At 36.6% G+C, this 19521-nt stretch overlaps 1 protein-coding gene across 2 annotated transcripts in view; it reads right to left on the reverse strand.

Moving 5' to 3' along the window:
- Positions 1 to 3403: 3403 nt before the first annotated feature.
- Positions 3404 to 19521, reverse strand: part of MIER3 (MIER family member 3) — a 34240-nt gene continuing 18122 nt past the window's right edge. The window contains exons 8-13 of one of the 2 annotated variants that reach the window (XM_043590728.1): positions 17895 to 18046; positions 14541 to 14622; positions 12958 to 13049; positions 7729 to 7856; positions 7509 to 7651; positions 3404 to 7407 (exon numbers count right to left, since the gene is read on the reverse strand). In XM_043590728.1, the coding sequence (XP_043446663.1) occupies positions 6950 to 7407; positions 7509 to 7651; positions 7729 to 7856; positions 12958 to 13049; positions 14541 to 14622; positions 17895 to 18046 (1055 nt within the window). In that variant the 3' untranslated portion in view covers positions 3404 to 6949. Of the gene's footprint in view, positions 7408 to 7508; positions 7652 to 7728; positions 7857 to 12957; positions 13053 to 14540; positions 14623 to 17894; positions 18047 to 19521 lie in introns of both variants that reach the window. The other variant, XM_043590720.1, reaches the window with a different exon arrangement.

A 19521-nucleotide genomic window follows, 5' to 3' on the forward strand; every position in this document is an offset into this window, starting at 1 on the left:
GAGCAAGCAAGCAGGCTCCTTGCTGTCAGCACAGAATCCAATGCAGGGTTCAAACTCAAACTCTTGAGTACATGACCTGAGCTGAAACCAAGAATCAGACACTTACCCGACTGAGCCACTCAGGTGCCCCTCCCCATTCTCTTATTCCAAGGGGGAGCACTTCCAATAATAGTGATGCTCCTGGCCTCTCTCTATACCCATTGGAGGAAGAATGATTTTCTGAAATTATCTTTGGAGGAGAACTAGGCACCCATGGCCCAGACCCCTGTATTTTTTTTTTTTTTTTCTGTGGACTCTGCCAACAGAGAGGGTGTCCTGGTCTTCTCTCTGCTCAGCCAGTGATAGAGTCTAGTAGTTCGGAGGTGGAGTATTAGTGAGCTCACCTGGCCACAGCTCTGAAGCCACATTCTCCAGTGAGTTTCATTCGTAATCTTTCCTTGATCTCCATCAACCTGACTCCCACATTTCTCAGTTCCAATCTTGGGTGGAGAGGACACCTCAAATCCTAACATGGAACCAGATTTTAACCACCTTAACTGCTACATCAACAACTTTCTTCAGTTTATTGCAACTTCAATAGCATCATAATTGCCTTCCCTTGTTTCCACTCCTGCCACTTTTACAGAATTGATCACCCGGAGAGGTTCTTGTAAATATAACTCAGATCTTGACCCACCTCTGCTCAAAATCCTCTCATTACTCCTCATATACTGGAATAAATGCTAAAGTCCTTCACATATATGATGTAGCCATTCACTACCTCTGATCTCACCTCTTGCTCGTTCTACCCCAGGCACATCTACCTCCTTCCCACACCTTGAACCTGTTGGACACACGCACACTTTCAGGGCTTCTGCACTAGTTTTTTGTGCCTGCAAAGGTCTTCCCCTTTTTTGTCACCTTGCCAACCATCGTACAATCACAATTCACAATCCCTAAGTGCCAGCCCTGAAACTTCCTATTACACTTTTTTTCTCTATCATATGTATCATGTATAAATAGTAAACGTACACTTGCGACAGCATCTGATTCTTTTTCTTAGCCTCCTTTATCTTCTAATTGTGTCAGTAAGATCCTTAAAACCAGGAGAAACTAATCTTACTTGGAAAAAAAAAACCAATCTACTTGACCAAGAAGATCCTGTTACCCAGAACCTTATATAAAATACAGAAATACTAACTCCTGTGGACATATTAGGAGGGGCTGTAGGATGGGCTGGAGTTTTTAGGAGTGAACTCTTGAAATGTCAGTAACTTAACTAGTACAGGGAAAAAATATGTTATATAGAAAAAGATCAAATATGGCAAAATGTCAGTTCAATCTGGTTTGTTCATTATACTATTCTAATTTTTGTCTTAAAAAGTCTTTCTTTCAAAGCTAGGGGACAAGTCACCATTAGTTTAAGAGTAATATAGGCCATCAAGCATTCAGTGATACCTACTAGGTGAAGGGTCCTGGGATATACAAAGAATAAAACATGGTTCCTCATAAAATGCTCACGGTGAGAGTATAAAGCTTGCCTAGTATCACGACTTGGTTTGCACTGGAGGGGTGAATTTTTTTTTTAATGTAACACTGACATTTTAAAACATAGAAAAACCATGTTATCTTTTTTCTTACTAAAAATTTTTTTAGATTTATAAATGGCTAATTTCATTTCTGACATGCTTACAAAATGCTTTTGAGTTCTATACCAGAAAACAACTTTGTAGCAGTATTGCCTTTACCTTTGTGTAAGCATCTCATCAAAATTGAGTTACACAACAGCCTGTGTGTCTCTCGAAAGTGAATGTCAACTAATGTATTAAACATAGAAAAACGTGAGCACTCCTGGTCTAGAACCATGAATTCAGTCCCCTAGTATACAATTTTGCCAGAGAATCCACACAGACACAGAAATAGACGGTGAGGATTAAAGAACGCCTACCTGGATGGGAAATGGTAAACAGTGCTATGTACCAGGGGCTAGTTTAAATTCAAAGCGTAGGGGCGCCTGGGTGGCTCAGTCGGTTGAGTGACCGACTTCGGCTCAGGTCATGATCTCATGGTTTGTGAGTTCGAACCCTGCGTCGGGCTCTGTGCTGACAGCTCAGAGCCTGGAGCCTGCTTCAGATTCTGTGTCTCCCTCTCTCTCTGCCCCTCCCCCACTCGTGCTCTGTCTCTGTCTCAGAAATAAACAAACATAAAAAAATTTAAAAATAAATTCAAAGTGTACATAATGAAATAGGTAACTTACAGATACCCTGAGGCCTTTGAGAAGTCAGAGAAGCTGCAGGCTCAAAGCCTATCATTGATGAAAATTATGGCCAAGAAAGATAAAGTCTACAAGTCAGGAGAGATTATTCTGTTCCCACAAGGCTCTCCTCTCTCCCCTAAAAGCCTTAAGTACTTTGTAGCTCTCACATGGTACTTGGCCACATGCTTGGCTGGATTGAAAACATCTGTACTTGTCCCCATCTGAAGGCACTACTGTGTTGTGTCCACCACAGACCCCTGAACATTTATGCTCTGTGGCGTCTGTGCAAGAAGGAATGTGATTTTAGAAAAGTAACCAAAGCAGAGGAGTCAAGAGCGTTTGCTTTCATTTTATCCTCTTTGTGTCCTTGTACAAAATCTGGACCCTATGTGCTATCTGATCACTGCATATTAAGAATGGACTAGGGGCGCCTGGGTGGCTCAGTCAGTTGAACATCTGATTCTTGATGTCCGCTCAGGTCATGACCTTGCAGTTTGTGGGATCAAGCCCCACATCAGGCTCCCCACTGGCAGTGCGGAGCCTGCTTGTGATTCTCTCTCCTTCCCTCTCTCCCTGCCCTCCCCTCCCCAACACCCCCTTCTCTCTCTCTCTCTCAAAAAAAAAAAAAAAAAAAAAAAAGAACTAGATAAAGCTCTGCTCAGAGGAAATGAAATATGCGAACAAATTTGTGAAATTAATTTGTGAAATTAGACTAAGAGATCTTCAGCTTGAAAGATGAAGGTTTTGAAAAGATATTTCTACGAGGCTACTAAACTATGTATACTAGGATAAGAAAGACTAGTTTACCATAAATACATTGTCAAATAACAACACAATTAATAGACATCACGTCTTCCTAAAAGACATACTTACCTAGAACAGTGTTTGAAACAAAACAGACATTCAACAAATATTTCCTGAATTACATTGAAAGTATAAGCTAGCCTCATTTTGGGATGGCTGTTTCATTCCATATGGAAATTTGTTATAGAGGATTTAAAGAAAAAGTATTTTATCTGCCATTTGTCACTATCAAATATCTTACTTACTGCCTCAAAAACCAACCGAACAGTGGTTAAGTATCTACCCATGTCCCATGAGTTATAGCTTATCATTCATTAAACAAAAATCTAATTGTGGCAAATACTCACACGAACCAAGAAAAAAAAAGATTTCCAGATGTTTATTTCTGGAACTGTACACCAGGTATTAAAGTACAACAAATACAAAATAATGCTCAAAAAAATCAGTGTTTATGTACAAATATTAAAATCAATGCAACAATAGCAACTTCCTCTTGAACATCTGATACTAAAACTTGTTGTGATTGTCACTAATTAATCTCATACTCACAGGATACTTATTTCAAACTGGGACAATTGGAATCACTGGTCATCTAAGAGGAATTTTAATATCTACCATATTTAACAATAAAACTAATAGTTTCCTCCTTTTAGTGAAAAAATTAAGAACTTTTTAAAAAACATAGTAATGTCAATATTTTTATAAATTATTTCAATTTCCATTTGTAGACAATGTGCTTTGAAACTCTGGGCAAACAATCTCCTTGGTGGTCAGGTTTATTCATTAGTTTACATTCAAAGTTGAAATATTCACTAGAGACTTTGGTTAAATTAAATAGTATCACTATGCTCTATTAAATCTGACGTTCTCAAATATTTATGACCCTCAATTTTAAAAATTAAAAAGGAAACAATTGCACAATTCTTTGACCTAATTGTACACACTTTAGTATTGTTTAAACAGTATTCTACATCCTTCAAGTAAATTCAGCAGTTGACCGTGACAAGAGGAAAACTAAACATTTAAAATGCTAGCATGGAAAAGATGACGTACGACTAACAAAAGTATTGCTATAATCACAGCACCAGTTACACTCCTAAATGGATCCGTTGTCCTCTTCAAATTCCCTGTACATAAAAGATACATCAGCCAACAATGCAACTGCTCACCATGGATTTTTGGTTTGTTCATAAGAAAATAATGCGGCAAAAGAAAACAAAAGAATTTATCACAGTTTGTTATAAGAATTGTGCTTCACACTTGATAATAAAGGCATTATTGTTTCTTCATAAAATTGCAAATCAGTTATTTTCATGCTCTCAAACGCAATTCTTCTAATAAACAGTAACAAATTCTCTGTTAAGATGCTTAACTGGAGGAAACAAAACCCAGCAAATCCAGCTTTTAAAAGAAAATTCAATAAATAGCTATTTTACATGGATAAAGTCATAGTGGTACAATTTATGAATGTCACATCAAGCATGCACAAAAATGGTATTATACATGGCGGAAGCAGTCAGAAAATATTGAATTAGATCTAAAAAGATATGAAGAATTTACATATATATACAAAAATCTTGCAAATTATTGCCTCATTTTAACAAGGAATTAAAAGTAAACGTTACCAGCTAGTTAGCACTCTCTAAGAGGCTAAAATCAGATTGACATTTAAAAATCTATTAAACTAGCTGGAATTTATTTTTCTCTCATATCATTTTCTGGATTTTGGTCAAAAATCTTTATTTAAATAACTAAAGTGTCCATTCAACTTGCTGATAATCAAAACTTTAGATAAGAAACACTGTTTCCATCTTATATCAAGATCCCAGCAATGCATAGATAAACTGACTATGTTACTGCATCAGCTACTGAGAATGGGCATGTTCATTTAAGTGCAACTGGTATTAGCATTCAGTCATCTTTGTGTAAATTATTTTATACAAACCAGCCACTGTAAACCCAGAGTGAAAATTAAAGTTATAACAATGGAAGATTATGGCCAGTATCTTACTAAATTATAAAAGGTATACTGATTTTTAACAAAAGAAATAAGGTTCAAAGTTTAGCACAACACCACAGCAATAAGAAGCTGATAACTTGGATAAAAATATCTGAAAGCAACATAGAGCCCAGGCTACCCATTATTTACTGTGTGCATACAGGAATGCTAGACTTTAGATGTATAAATTAGAGACTGATTTTAAGTTATTAATTTAACTACTTTTGTCCACTGTGCTAAACTAAATTTTATAGTAAATATGCTACTGCGTAAACACTTCAAAGCAATCTTCATTAAAATGCTGCAAACAAAAATAAGAATACACATCATCCAAAACTAAGGATGTCATTGCAGTTCACAGTTTGTATAATAAATACCCTCCCTTTCCATCACTACTAAGGTCACTACAACTTATCTACTCATCAGCACAACCTTGAAGCGACTTATACTTACAAATATCAGCAATGCAGCCAAACATTTAAGTTTTTTGCAAAGCATGACAACTAGCAGAAATTGAAAATTTCAACTAAGATGGTGCAAAAAAAAAAAAAAAAAAGCAAAATTCCATTGTAACTGAACTATAAAAGCAAAGCTTATTACATCCTAATACTGTATTGTGTATCATGTGAATTCACCTTTTAACTTAAAGATGCATATCTATAGAGCAAAAATGGCCAAAGTTTATGACAATGGCTTCTCATTCACAATGTCTGGAATAGAAATAAAACTGAGTGTGAGATGCATCTGAACGTCTATCACTTTTTAAAACTTAAAGTGGTAAAGTACCATTCTATGTCAATAGACAGAAACTCACATTTTTCTTGCCAACTGTTCAAGCTAAACAAAAAAAGTTTAAATATACTTCAAGGTTCTACTGCATTAAGTGTAAAATCTAGAAGTCCCTCCAAAATATGAACACTTTGAACTGCAGTGCTACAAACAACATAAGAAGTGTCCCAAATGTAAACCATTGAGTGGCAACATCCTAGGCTCTGTAGACTGTGTCCTGCAAGTCAGTTGCCTCAGGATAAACTAAATTATCAATACCAGTATGATTTTTAGAATTATAATCTTGACAATGGTGGACAAAACCCCATCTAAATACCACATCTTCAAAAGCCAAATTTTTAGCCAATCAATGAAGGTACACAGAACTCTTCCCACAGTAAAATGACAGATTCTGTGTAAGGTAGCCCTGGTCTAGAATTTTGAAACAGGATCCAAGCAAGTGTCTTCATAATTTGCACGCAGTTCCTCGTGCTGGCTTCCATAAAGATGGACTTGCTGTTTTGTAAACTGAAGTGCTCTAGTTGAATAACATGAGAGAAGTTTCCATTTTAAAAAAATCCTTGCATGTTTGTGCAGTTTAAAGAAACCTACCCCTGCTTTTATTTAATTAAGAAAATAAAACCAAAAAATGCTACATTGAGCAGGGATTGGGATCGGTACCTGTAAACATTGTTATTCCACTGCATCCATTACGGCAAAAGGAATTTACACGAAAAGAAGCCACTCCATTCAGTTCAGAACATCTGTGCTGGTTTTGAGCCGGTGGCCTCTGTCTACAGGTTTTAAAATTGGGAGTGAGGGCAGTGGGGAACAGAAAAGAATAGAAAAAAAGGGAGTGGAGAAGAGGTACTGGGGGATGAGGAAGAGATAAGCAGAGCTTAAAGCTGCACCACAGAGTTCAATCTTAGTTCCCAACTCTGCTGATCATAGTTCATTTCCACATTTATGGATTGAAAAATGAAAATACTCTTGATAAATCAAGATATAGTTCTATACATACTGACATCACTGATGTCATAGTGAAAAATGTTCAAACTTCCAGTGAAAGACTAAGCAAACCTGATCCTTTCCTCAAGTTTACTGGTTCTGCACACCCACTGTTTCTGGGCTCCTCACTCGTGTCACTCAGAGTGAAGGGCGGCATGCTGATGTAGAGCATGGGCACTGATGAAGCCATTGGTCTCACTGGCAGACAGACTGCCAAAGTCAGCCACAGAGACGGCCATTTTGGCACTGGTGATGTGATGTGTGTGATTTTCAAAGTCCACACCCAAATTATTTACAGAAACCTCATTCATAAAGGATTCAGGAACAGCAATGCCCATTTTCAATCTCTTTGCTGGTCTTTCTGACTCTTCACTGCACATGTTCATGGGGTTTAGCTCCGAGTGATAAAATCCAGTCTCAAATAAATTAAAACAATCACTTTCCCCATTGCTAGGCAAGGTGAGTAACTCTTCCGTTACGACAGGCACATGATTTACTTGTCCACGGGGTGTGTTGCCCAATGGAGGAAAGCTATCATCCAAACAATTAACATCCGTGGGGTTGCAGACGGTTGCTACGCTGTTGGTCAAAGCTAAAAAGAAATGGAAAATGGTTTAAGTAAGTTGTCCTGTGTCATGAAACAAGACACAATTTTGCCCTAAGCTGAAGAACACAAAAAGATGCTCATTTTACCTGTCAAGTCACTGGCAGTGAAAGAGTTGAGAATGTTCAGCTGTTGATCAGGAAGAGGCTCAGGTCGATTAGAAGTTAAGGCTGAAGAATTTACTGTCCCTCCCAGAGCTTCTGTTTCATCTACCAAACGATCCATATAGTCCCTGAAAAACATACCCCAATAATTTCATGACTGCATATCAGAGTTAAAACAAAAGTCTCTAAAGCCCACGGTACTTACGTAACTCCAGGGTGATGGTTATATCGTTTCTTTCCAAATCTTGTCTGTTGAGCAAAGTAATCATAACGTTCAGATTTCTTCCACATATAGTAGAATGCTACACATTCAGCAACTGTTCTAGTTCTCACCTAACAAAAGAAAGTTGAATTTTTCAGTAGAAACCAACAAACCCAATCCATTTTTTAGTAATTTTTTTAATACAACTATAGCTTTAATCCATGGGTCTTATTTTCTATCTCCCGAATTATGAATTTCTGAACACTTTATCAGTGTAAAGAAAAAAATGTCTTTATATTTATACTATTTAATAATAAGGATACCTTCAAAAGGCCAAGGTTTGTTATTTCAATCAGAATGTATTAGTTTATAAAATAAATGTGTACCCAGAAATGATGCTGAAAATCCTAAAACACTGGCAACCTTTACTTTTTTCCTCACTGAACACTCATTGTGATTCTGACTGCAGCAGGAGTCCTTAACCCTGAGGGGTCCATGAATGGGATTAATGGGCATCTATTAAATCCGAAAATTATATGTAGGTACACTTTTCTGGGGTAAAGGGCTGCAGCTTCATCAGATTATCAAAGGGTTCCATAATGCAAAAGAGACTAAAAACTCTTAGAAAAGGGATCAGCACTCTACTGCATCTGCAATTTAAGATGATTTTCTAGCTAAAGGCAGGGTGTTTTCCTTCAACGTGGGTTTGGTTCACAGCTACAGGAGTTGGGTAACAACAACAACAAAAACAATAAAATTTGAGCCTCACCAACGTGTCTCCACATCCAGACTAGGGCTGTTCAAACTATACGCAGCTAAAGGTATGAGTTCAAACATACAGACAAAATTCTGTGTCCTTCTCTAATAAATACTTTCTCCACTGCTTAATCAGTATCCTATGAGGAACTTTTAGCATCTCTATCCTGATTACTGATCATGACATAAGTGCATAACATTATGGAACAAGCTTTCTTTCTTTTTTTTTTTTTTCAATATATGAAGTTTATTGTCAAATTGGTTTCCAGGGAACAAGCTTTCTAAGCCAAGAAATATAGTGTACATTTCAATAAACATCATTAACTAGAAGTCTTTGTGGTGAACATAGGCTTCTTGGGAACAGAGAACTTTCCTGTCTTATTCACTGATGTATTCCTAGTGCTTAAAACAACATCCAGTAAATTGTAGAACTTCATTATTTATGGAATAAACGAATAAATTTCCTAAGTCACTGTAAAACTTATGTTTTATTTTGACTTCAACAACCCAGCCTTCTTTAAAAAAGTTTTATCTATTCACTAAATACTTCATCTCATCTTTGAGAAAACATAAGATTTTCATACATACAAAAAGGCATTAAACAATTCAACATCATACTGGAATATCTAGCAAAAGCAATAAGAAAAATAAAAGGTATACACATTGAGAAGAAATAAAACTGTCTCTGTTTACAGATGACATGACCATACAAAGAAAAATCCAAAGAATCCACAAAAAACTCATGGAACTAATAAACGATTATAGCAAAATTGTAGCATACACAGTTAACACACAAAAGTCAATTGCTTGCCTATACACCAGCAATGAACAAATATTTGAAATTTAAAAACACAACATTTACATTAGCACACCCAAAATGAAATATTTAGGTATAAATCTAACAAAACACATGCAAGACCTATGTAAGGAACATTATAATATGATTAAAGAAATGAGAGATATAAATAAATGGAGTGATATCCCACATTCATGGATAAGAAGACTCATTACTGTTAAGATGTCAGCTCTTCCCAACTTAACCTATAGATTCAGTGCAATTCTAATCAAAGTCCCAGCAAGTTATTTGGTAAATACTGACAAACTAATTCTAAAGTTTATATGGGAAGGGAAACAATACAAAACAAAAACAGAATAACCAACACAATACTGAAACAAAACAAAGCTGGAGGACTGATAGTACCCAACTTCAAGCTTACTATAAAGCTACAGGAGTCAAGACAGTGTGATACTAGTGAAAAAACAGATACCCACATTAATGCAACAGAATAGAGAGCCCAGAAAAAGACACACAAATGCAGTCAACTAATCCTTAACAAAAAGTAAAGGCAACGCAATGAAGTCATCTTCTAAACAAATGGTGCTAGAACAACTGAATAGCCACATGTAAAAACAAATAAAAAAACAAGGAAGAAAGGAAGAAAAGACACAGTTCTTAAAAACTTTCACAATAATTAACTAAAAATGGAATACAGATGTAAATGTGTAATGTGCACAACTATAAAGCTCCTAGAACATAACATAGGAGAAAATCTAGATGACTTTGGGGATGACATGACTTTTAAGATGTAATACTAACAGCATGATCTATAAAAGAAAATTTGTTAGGCTGAAGTTCATTAAAATTAAACACTTCTACTTTGCAAAAGAGAATGAAAAGACAGCCAAAGACTGGGAGAAAATATATGCAAAACACCTATGTGATAAAGGACTGTTATTGGAATTACGTAAAGATCACTTACAACTCAATGATAAGACAACAAACCATTCAGTTAAAAAATAGGCTTAAAAAAAAAAAGGCTAAACACCTTAACAGAAGACACCTCCTTACAAAAAAGAAATACAGATGGCAAATAAGCAAATGAAAAGATGCTCCACATCATATGTCATCAGAAAAATGCAGAAAACAAGATACATTACACACCTATTACAACACCCAAAATCTAAAACACTGACAACAACAAATGCTGGCAAGGATGTGGAGCAACAGGAACTCTCATTGCTGGTGGGAATACAAAATGGTAAAGCCAATTTAGCAGACATTTGGAAGGTTTTCTACAAAACCAAACATACTCTTACCATATAATCCCACTCATTGGCATTTAGCCAAAGAAGTCAAAAACCTTCAACCAGATGTTTATAGCAGCTTATAACTATCAAAACTTGGATGCAACCAAGATGTGCTCCAATAGGTGAATGGATAAGATGGTATATCCATACAATGGGATAGAAAGAAATGTGATAAAAAGAAATGCACTTTCAAGCCATGAAAAAAAATAGAGAAACCCTTAAATGCGTTATTACTATGTCAAAGAAGCCAATCCGAAAAGGCTACATACTATATGATTCCGACCATATGACATTCTGAAATGGCAAAAGTATACAGAGCGTAAAAAGCCAGGTGTTAGGAGTAGGGCTGCAGGGAGGGAAAGAATAGGGTGGAAGAGGTTAGACTACACGGATTTTTAGGGCTGGGAAACTATGCTGTATGACACTATAATGGTGGATATCATTATACATGTAATGGTACATGTCATTACACATTTGTCAGAACCCATACAACACAAAAAGTGAACCCAAATGTAAACCATGGACTTCAGTTAATAATAATATATCAATATTCATTCATTAATTATAACATATATCACACTAATGTAAGATATTAATAATAATGGAAGCTGTGTATGTGGGGGTAAGGGAATACACGGGAACCCTGTGTACTTTCTGATCAATTTTTCTGTAAACCAAAATGCCCGAAAAAACAAAGTCTATTAATGAAAAAGGCAGAAAATATTGACCTACCCATCTAAACACTTCAGAATCTTATGTTCCTTTAGGATAAAGAGAGATAATAATAAACAAAGCATACTTTAATGAAAATTATTACAAACTACTAGAATATACACACACATACACTTTTTTAAAAGTACTTTATCTTTTAGAGCAGTTTTCAGTTCACAGCTGATTTGAGCAGAAAGTCCAAGTTCCCACATACATCTCCTGCTCCCAAACATGCATAATTCCCTTCACTATCAATTCCCCACCTCAGTGGCACTTGATACAATCAATGAATCTATACCAGCACGGGTTTATTACCCAAAATCATTTACATTAGGGTTCACTCAGTCATTACTTATTACATAGGTATTGAAAAATATATAATGACATACATCTATCGAGTATAACATGATACAAAATAATTTCACTGCCTTAAAAATCCTCTGTACTGCACCTATTCATCCCTCCCTCCACGAAAAATTTTGAAACCACTAATCTATTTATTGCCCCCATAGTTTTACCTTTTCCAGAATGTCATATAATTGAGATCATACAGTATATAGTCTTTCCAGATTGGTTTCTTTGCCTTAGCAATACACGTTTAAAGGTCCCCCCATGTCTTTGTGGCTTCATAGCTCATTCTTTTTTAGCACTGAATAATATTCCATGGAATGGATCTGTCAGTGTATTTATCCATCTTCCTCTCAAAGTGTGTTAATTCATCTATTCAAAGGACATCTTAATTATGTCCAAGTTCTGGCAATTATGACTAAAGCTGCTATTAATATTTGTGTGGAGGTTTCTGTGTGGACTTAAGTTTTCAACTCCTTCAGGTAAAGACCACTGAGTACAATTGCTGGATCATATGGGAAGAGTATGGTTAGCTTTGTAAAAAAACACCAAACTGTCTTTCAAGAAACTGTCAACTGTCTTTTTAAGGTGGCCATACTATTTTACACTCTCATCAGCAATGAATGAGAATTCCTGTTGCTCCACAACCTCACCAGCATTTCATGCTGTGGTAACATTTATAGTTGCTTTTAGTAACCAATGTTTCTTCTTTCAGCAACTGCAGTTCTGGCCACTAAAGGGAAACATTTCTGAGGCCACAAACCTCTGAATAGCTTAGAAAGAAATCAAAGTCAAGGAAAATGGTAAAAGACTAAGACTACCTGGAAAATATAGTAAATCCATTTTCTTTTCTGTTTTAATGTTTATTTTTGAGAGAGAAGAGAGAGAGAGAGAGACAGAGTGCAAGCGGGGGAGGGGCAGAGAGAGGGAGACACAGAATCTGAAGCAGGCTCCAGGCTCTGAGCTGTCAGCACAGAGTCCGACGCAGGGCTCAAACTCAAGAATCACGAGATCATGACCTGAGCCAAAGGCACACACTTAACGGGAATGAGCCACCCAGGCATCCCAAGTGAATCCATATTCTATGAATATGACAACTATATGTGTCCAAAGATAGGTGAGTACACTATCAGCATTCCCAGGAGTAGGTGTTGGCAAATCCCAGTCATGTTTAGAGTAATATGAGAAATGTTAATGTCAGGAGAGCATTAACAAGTTCTTCCTTTCTTTTGTCCTAAGTGACTTAAAACTTATTTGTTTATATTCATTGTAATTACTAAGCAATCTGTACTAATCTGCCTTATTTTACCTGTATCTGTACTAATTTACCTTATTCTTCTGTATAAGATGAAAATCTTTTCCAAAAAGCATGAGTGCATGTTCAAAGCTCCGGCATTCTTCTTCTGTCCATGCAGTCATTCCTTCTAAAGAAATGTTAAAAAAAAAAAAAAAAAAAAAGATGTATTGATTGACCTCACATCTTTTATGCGAATTGCTAGTTTACTTTCAGTATGTTTCCCCCTATGAAAGGCCATTAACTAACTCCTTCCCTCTCCCTCTCCCTCTGCCTGTACCTCCCTCCCTCCCCCCCCCCCCTCTCTCACACACACACACACACACACACACACACACACACACACACACAGTTCTGTAATCCAATGATTTCAGTTAGGATTACCTAAAGTATACACATTATAAATATTACTTAAAAATCTACAATACCAAAATATAAAAACTAGGTTTTTTTCTCTGCATGAAAGGATAAGGATGTAATTTTTTTAACTTATGCTCATTGTTTTTCTAATTTTTTTTAAACTATAAGCATGTATTTTTTTTTAATTAGAAAAAAAGGTTATTTCCTTTATGGGAAAAAAAGTTCCTTATTTTGCTATTATATCAAAACCATAGTGCTTTAAGTAGAGACCATGAGTAATCAATATACATTTATTTAAAGTCTTTTTGCAGAGTGCTACACTCTGGAAATCTAACAGGAATAAGAAACAGCCCATGTTCTCAAAACACTAAATCCCATTCAACTTCCCAGAAGACACTAACAATAAACTCAAATCTATTTGGGGCAGAAAAGACTTGGGAGTTTTTTCCTCAAAGACATGGGAGACTACATCCCCATGAAGAATAGTCCACCATAAAGATAAAACATAGTTTGAACTCAAGAAAAAAACCCAGTATTTAGTTCTCAACATTAGGAGAGCTTAAAATAAGCTTTTTAAAAAAACAACTTTTATAAGGAAACATTCCAAAAGACTGTCTCAACCTACAAGTTTAAACATACTCTTTTCAGCTTTTCTATTTTTGCCAAGCCATTTATATAATATTAGAGTATTATTTCTTTACCTACTTACTTAATGAAAGCCATGGTGCATGCAATTCACTTATATAATAACAAAACTACTGAAATTAAAGTTAACCATTTTCCTTGACACACACAAAGCAAAACCTAAGCGCTGTAAAAATTTTATTACATGATTACTAAAAACACCCTTCTTGTAATAAATTCAATGGAATATTTTATACATGTTTCTTTTTTATCTTTAATCTCCTTTCCATTTCCTGTTTGGTTTAAAAAAACAACTTTTTGTTCAGTGAAATCATAAAAATCACTCTTTTTAATTACTTTGGATATATTGTCATCTCTGGGGTCTGCTTTGCTCTGTAACTATTTCTTCAAGAAAGTGGAGGTGACAGGGGGGTAACTAATGTGTTTTTGAAAAATCTCTGGTACGTCTAAAAATAGAGGGCAAGAAAAGGAAACAATTATTCGCTATGAAGATGAACACTGATCTTACAAAACTGTTACAGGACTGCTCCATCCTTTATAATACTTTGCTTATTCTACTCCCCAAATGAGGATCCCCTGTCATTTCCCTCTCTTGATCCCAAGCTTTGCTTACCTTGAGATGCCTTTCCATTGCAGCAGTACCTTTCAATTGCTTCCTTTATATTATGGTTACACTTGAGAAGTTCATATAATGCCTACAAGAGAAAGAAAAAAAACTATTCAATAAAAATTATCAGAAATTCATACTTAATAGCATTAAAACAGACAAACAACCAGGACCAGTAACAGTCCTGACAAATACTGTCTGAAATGCTCTCTAAATATGTAAGACATTTGAGGGTATGTTTGTCCAAACATTTAGTCTACATACCTATCCTGATGATAGACTCAAGTATCTCAGAAGTTTGTTCATTTTCACTCTACCCCTCAGAAGTCACCCACTGGTATCACTCTTGACTTTATTTTTTATTGTCAGGCCATCTGAGCTGGGGAAATTTCCCTATTTTAGATGATTTTTTCCAGTTGGGAAAAATTAGTATAAATATGGTCTTGTTCTTCACATCACCTACTCCCTGCCTTTTAGAGTGTCAATATAAGGAAACAGCTAGCCTGGAAGAGGATGCGTATTTTAGTGACTTGGGTTTATAACAGTCTCATTGTCTACTATGAAATGTATCATTTTTTAATCCTGTTTAAGATTCTTCCCCTCTCTCTGCCCCTCCCCTACGTGCTCTCAAAATAAATAAATAAAACCTTAAAAAAAAAACCAATCTAGCTGCTAAAAGAGCATCTGGTAAATCAATATCCATTTCTAATTTTAAAAAGACAGGGGCACTTGGGTGGCTCAGTTGGTTAAGCGTCCAACTTCAGCTCAGGTCATGATCTCATGGTCTGTGAGTTCAAGCCCCGTGTCGGGCTCTGTGCTGACAGCTCGGAGCCTGGAGCCTGCTTCAGATTCTGTGTCTCCCTCTCTCTGCCCCTTCCCCGCTCACACTATGTATGTGTCTGTCTGTCTCTCTCTCTCTCAAAAATAAACATGAAAAGGGGCATCTGGCTGGATGAGTCGGTTAAGCGTCCGATTTCAGCTCAGGTCATGATCTCACAGTCTGTGAGTTTAAGCCTCGCGTCAGGCTCTGTGCTGACAGATCAGAGTCTGGAGCCTGCTTCAGATTCCGTGTCTCCCCCTCTCTCTGCCCCTCCCCTGCTCATGCTCTGCCTCTCTCTGTCTCAAAAATAAAAAACATTTAAAAAAATTTTAAAAAAATTTAAAAAAAAACATGGAAAAAAAAAGACAAAAACTTTTTTCTTCATGTTTATTTTTGAGACAGAGAGAGAGAGACAGAGTGTGAGCAGGGGAAGGGCAGAGAGAGACAGAGACACAGAATACGAAGCAGGCTCCAGGCTCTGAGCTGTCAGCACAGAGCGCGACGCAGGGACTGAACTCACGAACTGTGATATCATGACCTGAGCTGAAGTCAGACGCATCACTGACTGAGCCACCCAGGCGCCGCAAAGACAAAAACTATTATATGTGTAAGCAGAATGTTACTACCTTACTATAATAAAGACAACCTATATCAAACCAAGCACCAATATTCTTCTTCTTCTTTTTTTAATGTTTATTTATTTTTGAGAGACAGGGAGAGAAGGAGAGAGACAGAGAGCAGGCGTGGGTGCAAAGGGTAGTGAGAGAGACAGACAGATGATCCAAAGCCGGCTCTGTGCTGACAGCAGACAGCCCAACACAGGGCTTGAACTCACAAACCATGAGATCATGACCTGAGCCAAAGTCGGTCGCTTAACTGACTGAGCCACCCAGGTGCCCCACACTGGTATTATTCCTAATGTAAAAACCTTAGATGATTACTTTCCATCAAAAGCAGGCCTCAAATCACTATCACTACCAAACATCTCTGAGTTATGGCTCCCTAAAGACTAGAAAGCCTGATAAAAACAACTGAAAAATTATTAGTTTCAACAGCTTGAGAAAAAATAAATTTTTAAAAATTGGTATTTCTCTATATTAACATACCATTATAATAGAGATCCCATTTACAAAAGTATTAAAATCACGTATTTCAAATATTGAAGAATTAAGTTAATTAGATGGATGTGATACCCAAACAAACAAAAACATTTGAGTGATTAAAAAAGTAAAATAAATGGAAAGTCAGACCATGTTCTTGAACTGGAAAGTTTAATGTTTTAAAGGCACTAATTCTTGCAAAATTAATTTATAGTTTCATGGATTATCAGTACAAAAACCCAATGGGATTTCTTTTTGACAGGTGAAAGATACTCTGAAATTCAGTTTCTATAACTTCTCTATGTTACTTGGGAATTCAAGGCTGAGTCCAACTATCACTGGATATTCATTTCAGTTAGGATCACCTAGGCTAAAGATACAGGGTAAAGAGTATACAAGAGGGGCAAAATGGTATCAGAGGGCAAAACTAGGGGCATCCAAAAAAAAAAAAAAAGCCCTAATAGGTATTACTCCCAGCCCCAACCCACATACAATCAGGAGTATTCTGCATCTATAGGTACACAGTGCTTAACAAATGCTCCTAAAGCAAATTTATACAACCTTAATACAAAATACTTTCAAACATTTCCTGAATAAAGTTCGAGAGTAGTCCAAAGAGTATCTTTATTATAAAACCTACAAGTCTAAGCATAGAGAATGTTTAAGTTAAGTGACATTATAGCTACAGATGGAATATATAAAATCATCAGGAATGAGATACTAAAGAATTTTCAATGGCAAAGGAAAGTAAGTGACTCAAATTAAGATGTGCACATATACATAGAAGAAAAGACCAGAAGACATCAAACAATATGGAATGGTTATCACTACCAGCTCTTGGGACTTTTTATAAGCCAGTATTTTCCAAGTTTCAAAAATCTATCAGGGGGCACCTGGGTGGCTCAGTTGGTTAAGCGTCCAATTTCGGCCTAGGTCATGATCTCATGATTCATGAGTTCAAGCCCCGTGCTGGGCTCTGTGCTGACGGCTCAGAGCCTGAAGCCTGCTTCACATTCTGTGTCTCCCTCTCTCTCCCTGCCCCTTCCCCACTCGCGCTCTGTTTCTCTCTCTCTCTCTCTCAAGAACTAAACATTAAAAAAAAAACAAATTGGGGCGCCTGGGTGGCTCAGTCGGTTGAGCGTCCGGCTTCGGCTCAGGTCATGATCTCACAGTTTGTGGGTTCGAGCCCCGCATCGGGCTCTGTGCTGATGGCTCAGAGCCTGGAGCCTGCTTCGGATTCTGTGTCTCCCTCTCTCTCTGCTCCTCCCCCACTCATGCTCTGTCTCTCTCTCCTTCAAAAATAAATAAAAACATTAAAAAAAAATTAAAATCTATCAGAAAAAGAGATATCCAGTTCACATGTAAGAAATATTTTAATCGAATATAAGAAAATCAAGCAGAGACTAGTTAGCTGCTGTTTCGACAAAATTTGAAGAATACCTGTTCATTGTCTCTTGTGTGTGTTCCTGCAGATATCCTATCCATTATTTTTTCATTTCCAGTTCTTAATGAGGTCTCAACAAGGTACTCCTTAACTTTGCTCTCCAAAACCACACCAGGACGCCAAAGTAGCTGGTCTTCATTTTCATACACTGTTAAAGAAAATCCCATTAACATACTAAATAATGAACATGCTCATAGATGTATACAAACTGTTCTTCCTCTTCTTTGATATGCTACACACTGGGACTATTTGAGGACACAAGCAATTTGATTGTCTGGCAAGGTGAGTCCTTCATTGGTAAAGGTTTAAAAAAAATTTTTTTAACTTTATTAAGGGCCAAGTGTTCCAGTGGCTAGAGCAAGTAGCTTTCTCGCTGGTTGGATTTACTATCCAATCAGAAGGCTTTCTATGCCCTGTAAAATCTAATGTAAAACTCAGAGGAGAGGTTTTATACTCTCCCTAATGAGGGAGTAAAAATAACCTGTGAAAATTCTTTAATAACCTCACTGAACTCCCTGTCTTTATGATGATTATATACAGGTTAAAAACTGTAAAGAAATAAAACAAGCAAACAAAGATCAATAAAAACCAAAATATCTGCCAATAATGAAATACCTAAGAAAGGTAGGTTTTTACTTTACTGATTTCCTCCCAAAAGGTGAATTTTATTTAAAGGAGGAAGCAAATTAATCAAAAATGAATGATTAACAGTAAGAGACGTAAACTTTCCAAAATCTCTTCAAGAGGCTGATATACTAATGAGTGACATGTCACTCAAATAAGGTATATATTCTATCAATGTCCACATTGCCACTATAATTAAAGCTTCTACTTCACAAAATTAAGTAACACAGAGGCCCAAGTACTTATCCCATTGCTTTAAGTGCAATGCATTCTTCAAGTGTGTAATAAAATAATTTGCTGAAATCTCACTGTGTACCAAGGACCGTGATAAGTGCTTTACATTCACAACTGTTGGGAATCACCACAGGAATCACCACTCCCAGTGAGCAGGAAAGTTAAAAATAAAATATGCCTGTGAAATAATAAGACTGACTTTTCATGTAAATTTCTGGAACCAGTTTCTTTCCTCTTCGGTCAAAACTGAAATAGGTAAAATAGTTTGGGTTTATTCCCTCTAAGTATAGAGAAGGTATATCTTTCCTTCTGAATGTGTAGAACTGAGAGATGACTACCTCCATTACGTCTAATCTAAGAACTGACAGCTGCTAAGCATGTATTTGACTTCCAAGGTTTGTGTGGCATTTCGGTGGACAACTGGGGCATCTGAAGGTGATCAACTACTGTTTGCTTCCCTGAGAGAATATCACTTTGAAAGCAGTTTAGGAAAATGTTGTTGGTAGGGACTGAAAAGGCTAAGAACCCTAGAGTTAGCCAGTCCTTCCTTCCTTCCTTTAAATAGAGGATGAGCTAACAAAGAAAAGGAAGAAAGACTCAGGAAGGGTTGTATCACTGTGACGCTTTGGCCCCATCATGTCATAAGAACAAATAAACTCATTAGGGAAAAGGTCAAATGCACATGGCCAAATCTACAGGCTTCCCAATTTCGGCTAGAGAAATGTACCTGTATCTTTATTTTCCACCACATTTTCAGAACCAACT

This window comes from Prionailurus bengalensis, chromosome A1 (genome assembly GCF_016509475.1).
Source record: "Prionailurus bengalensis isolate Pbe53 chromosome A1, Fcat_Pben_1.1_paternal_pri, whole genome shotgun sequence".
Taxonomy (NCBI): Eukaryota; Metazoa; Chordata; class Mammalia; order Carnivora; family Felidae; genus Prionailurus; species Prionailurus bengalensis.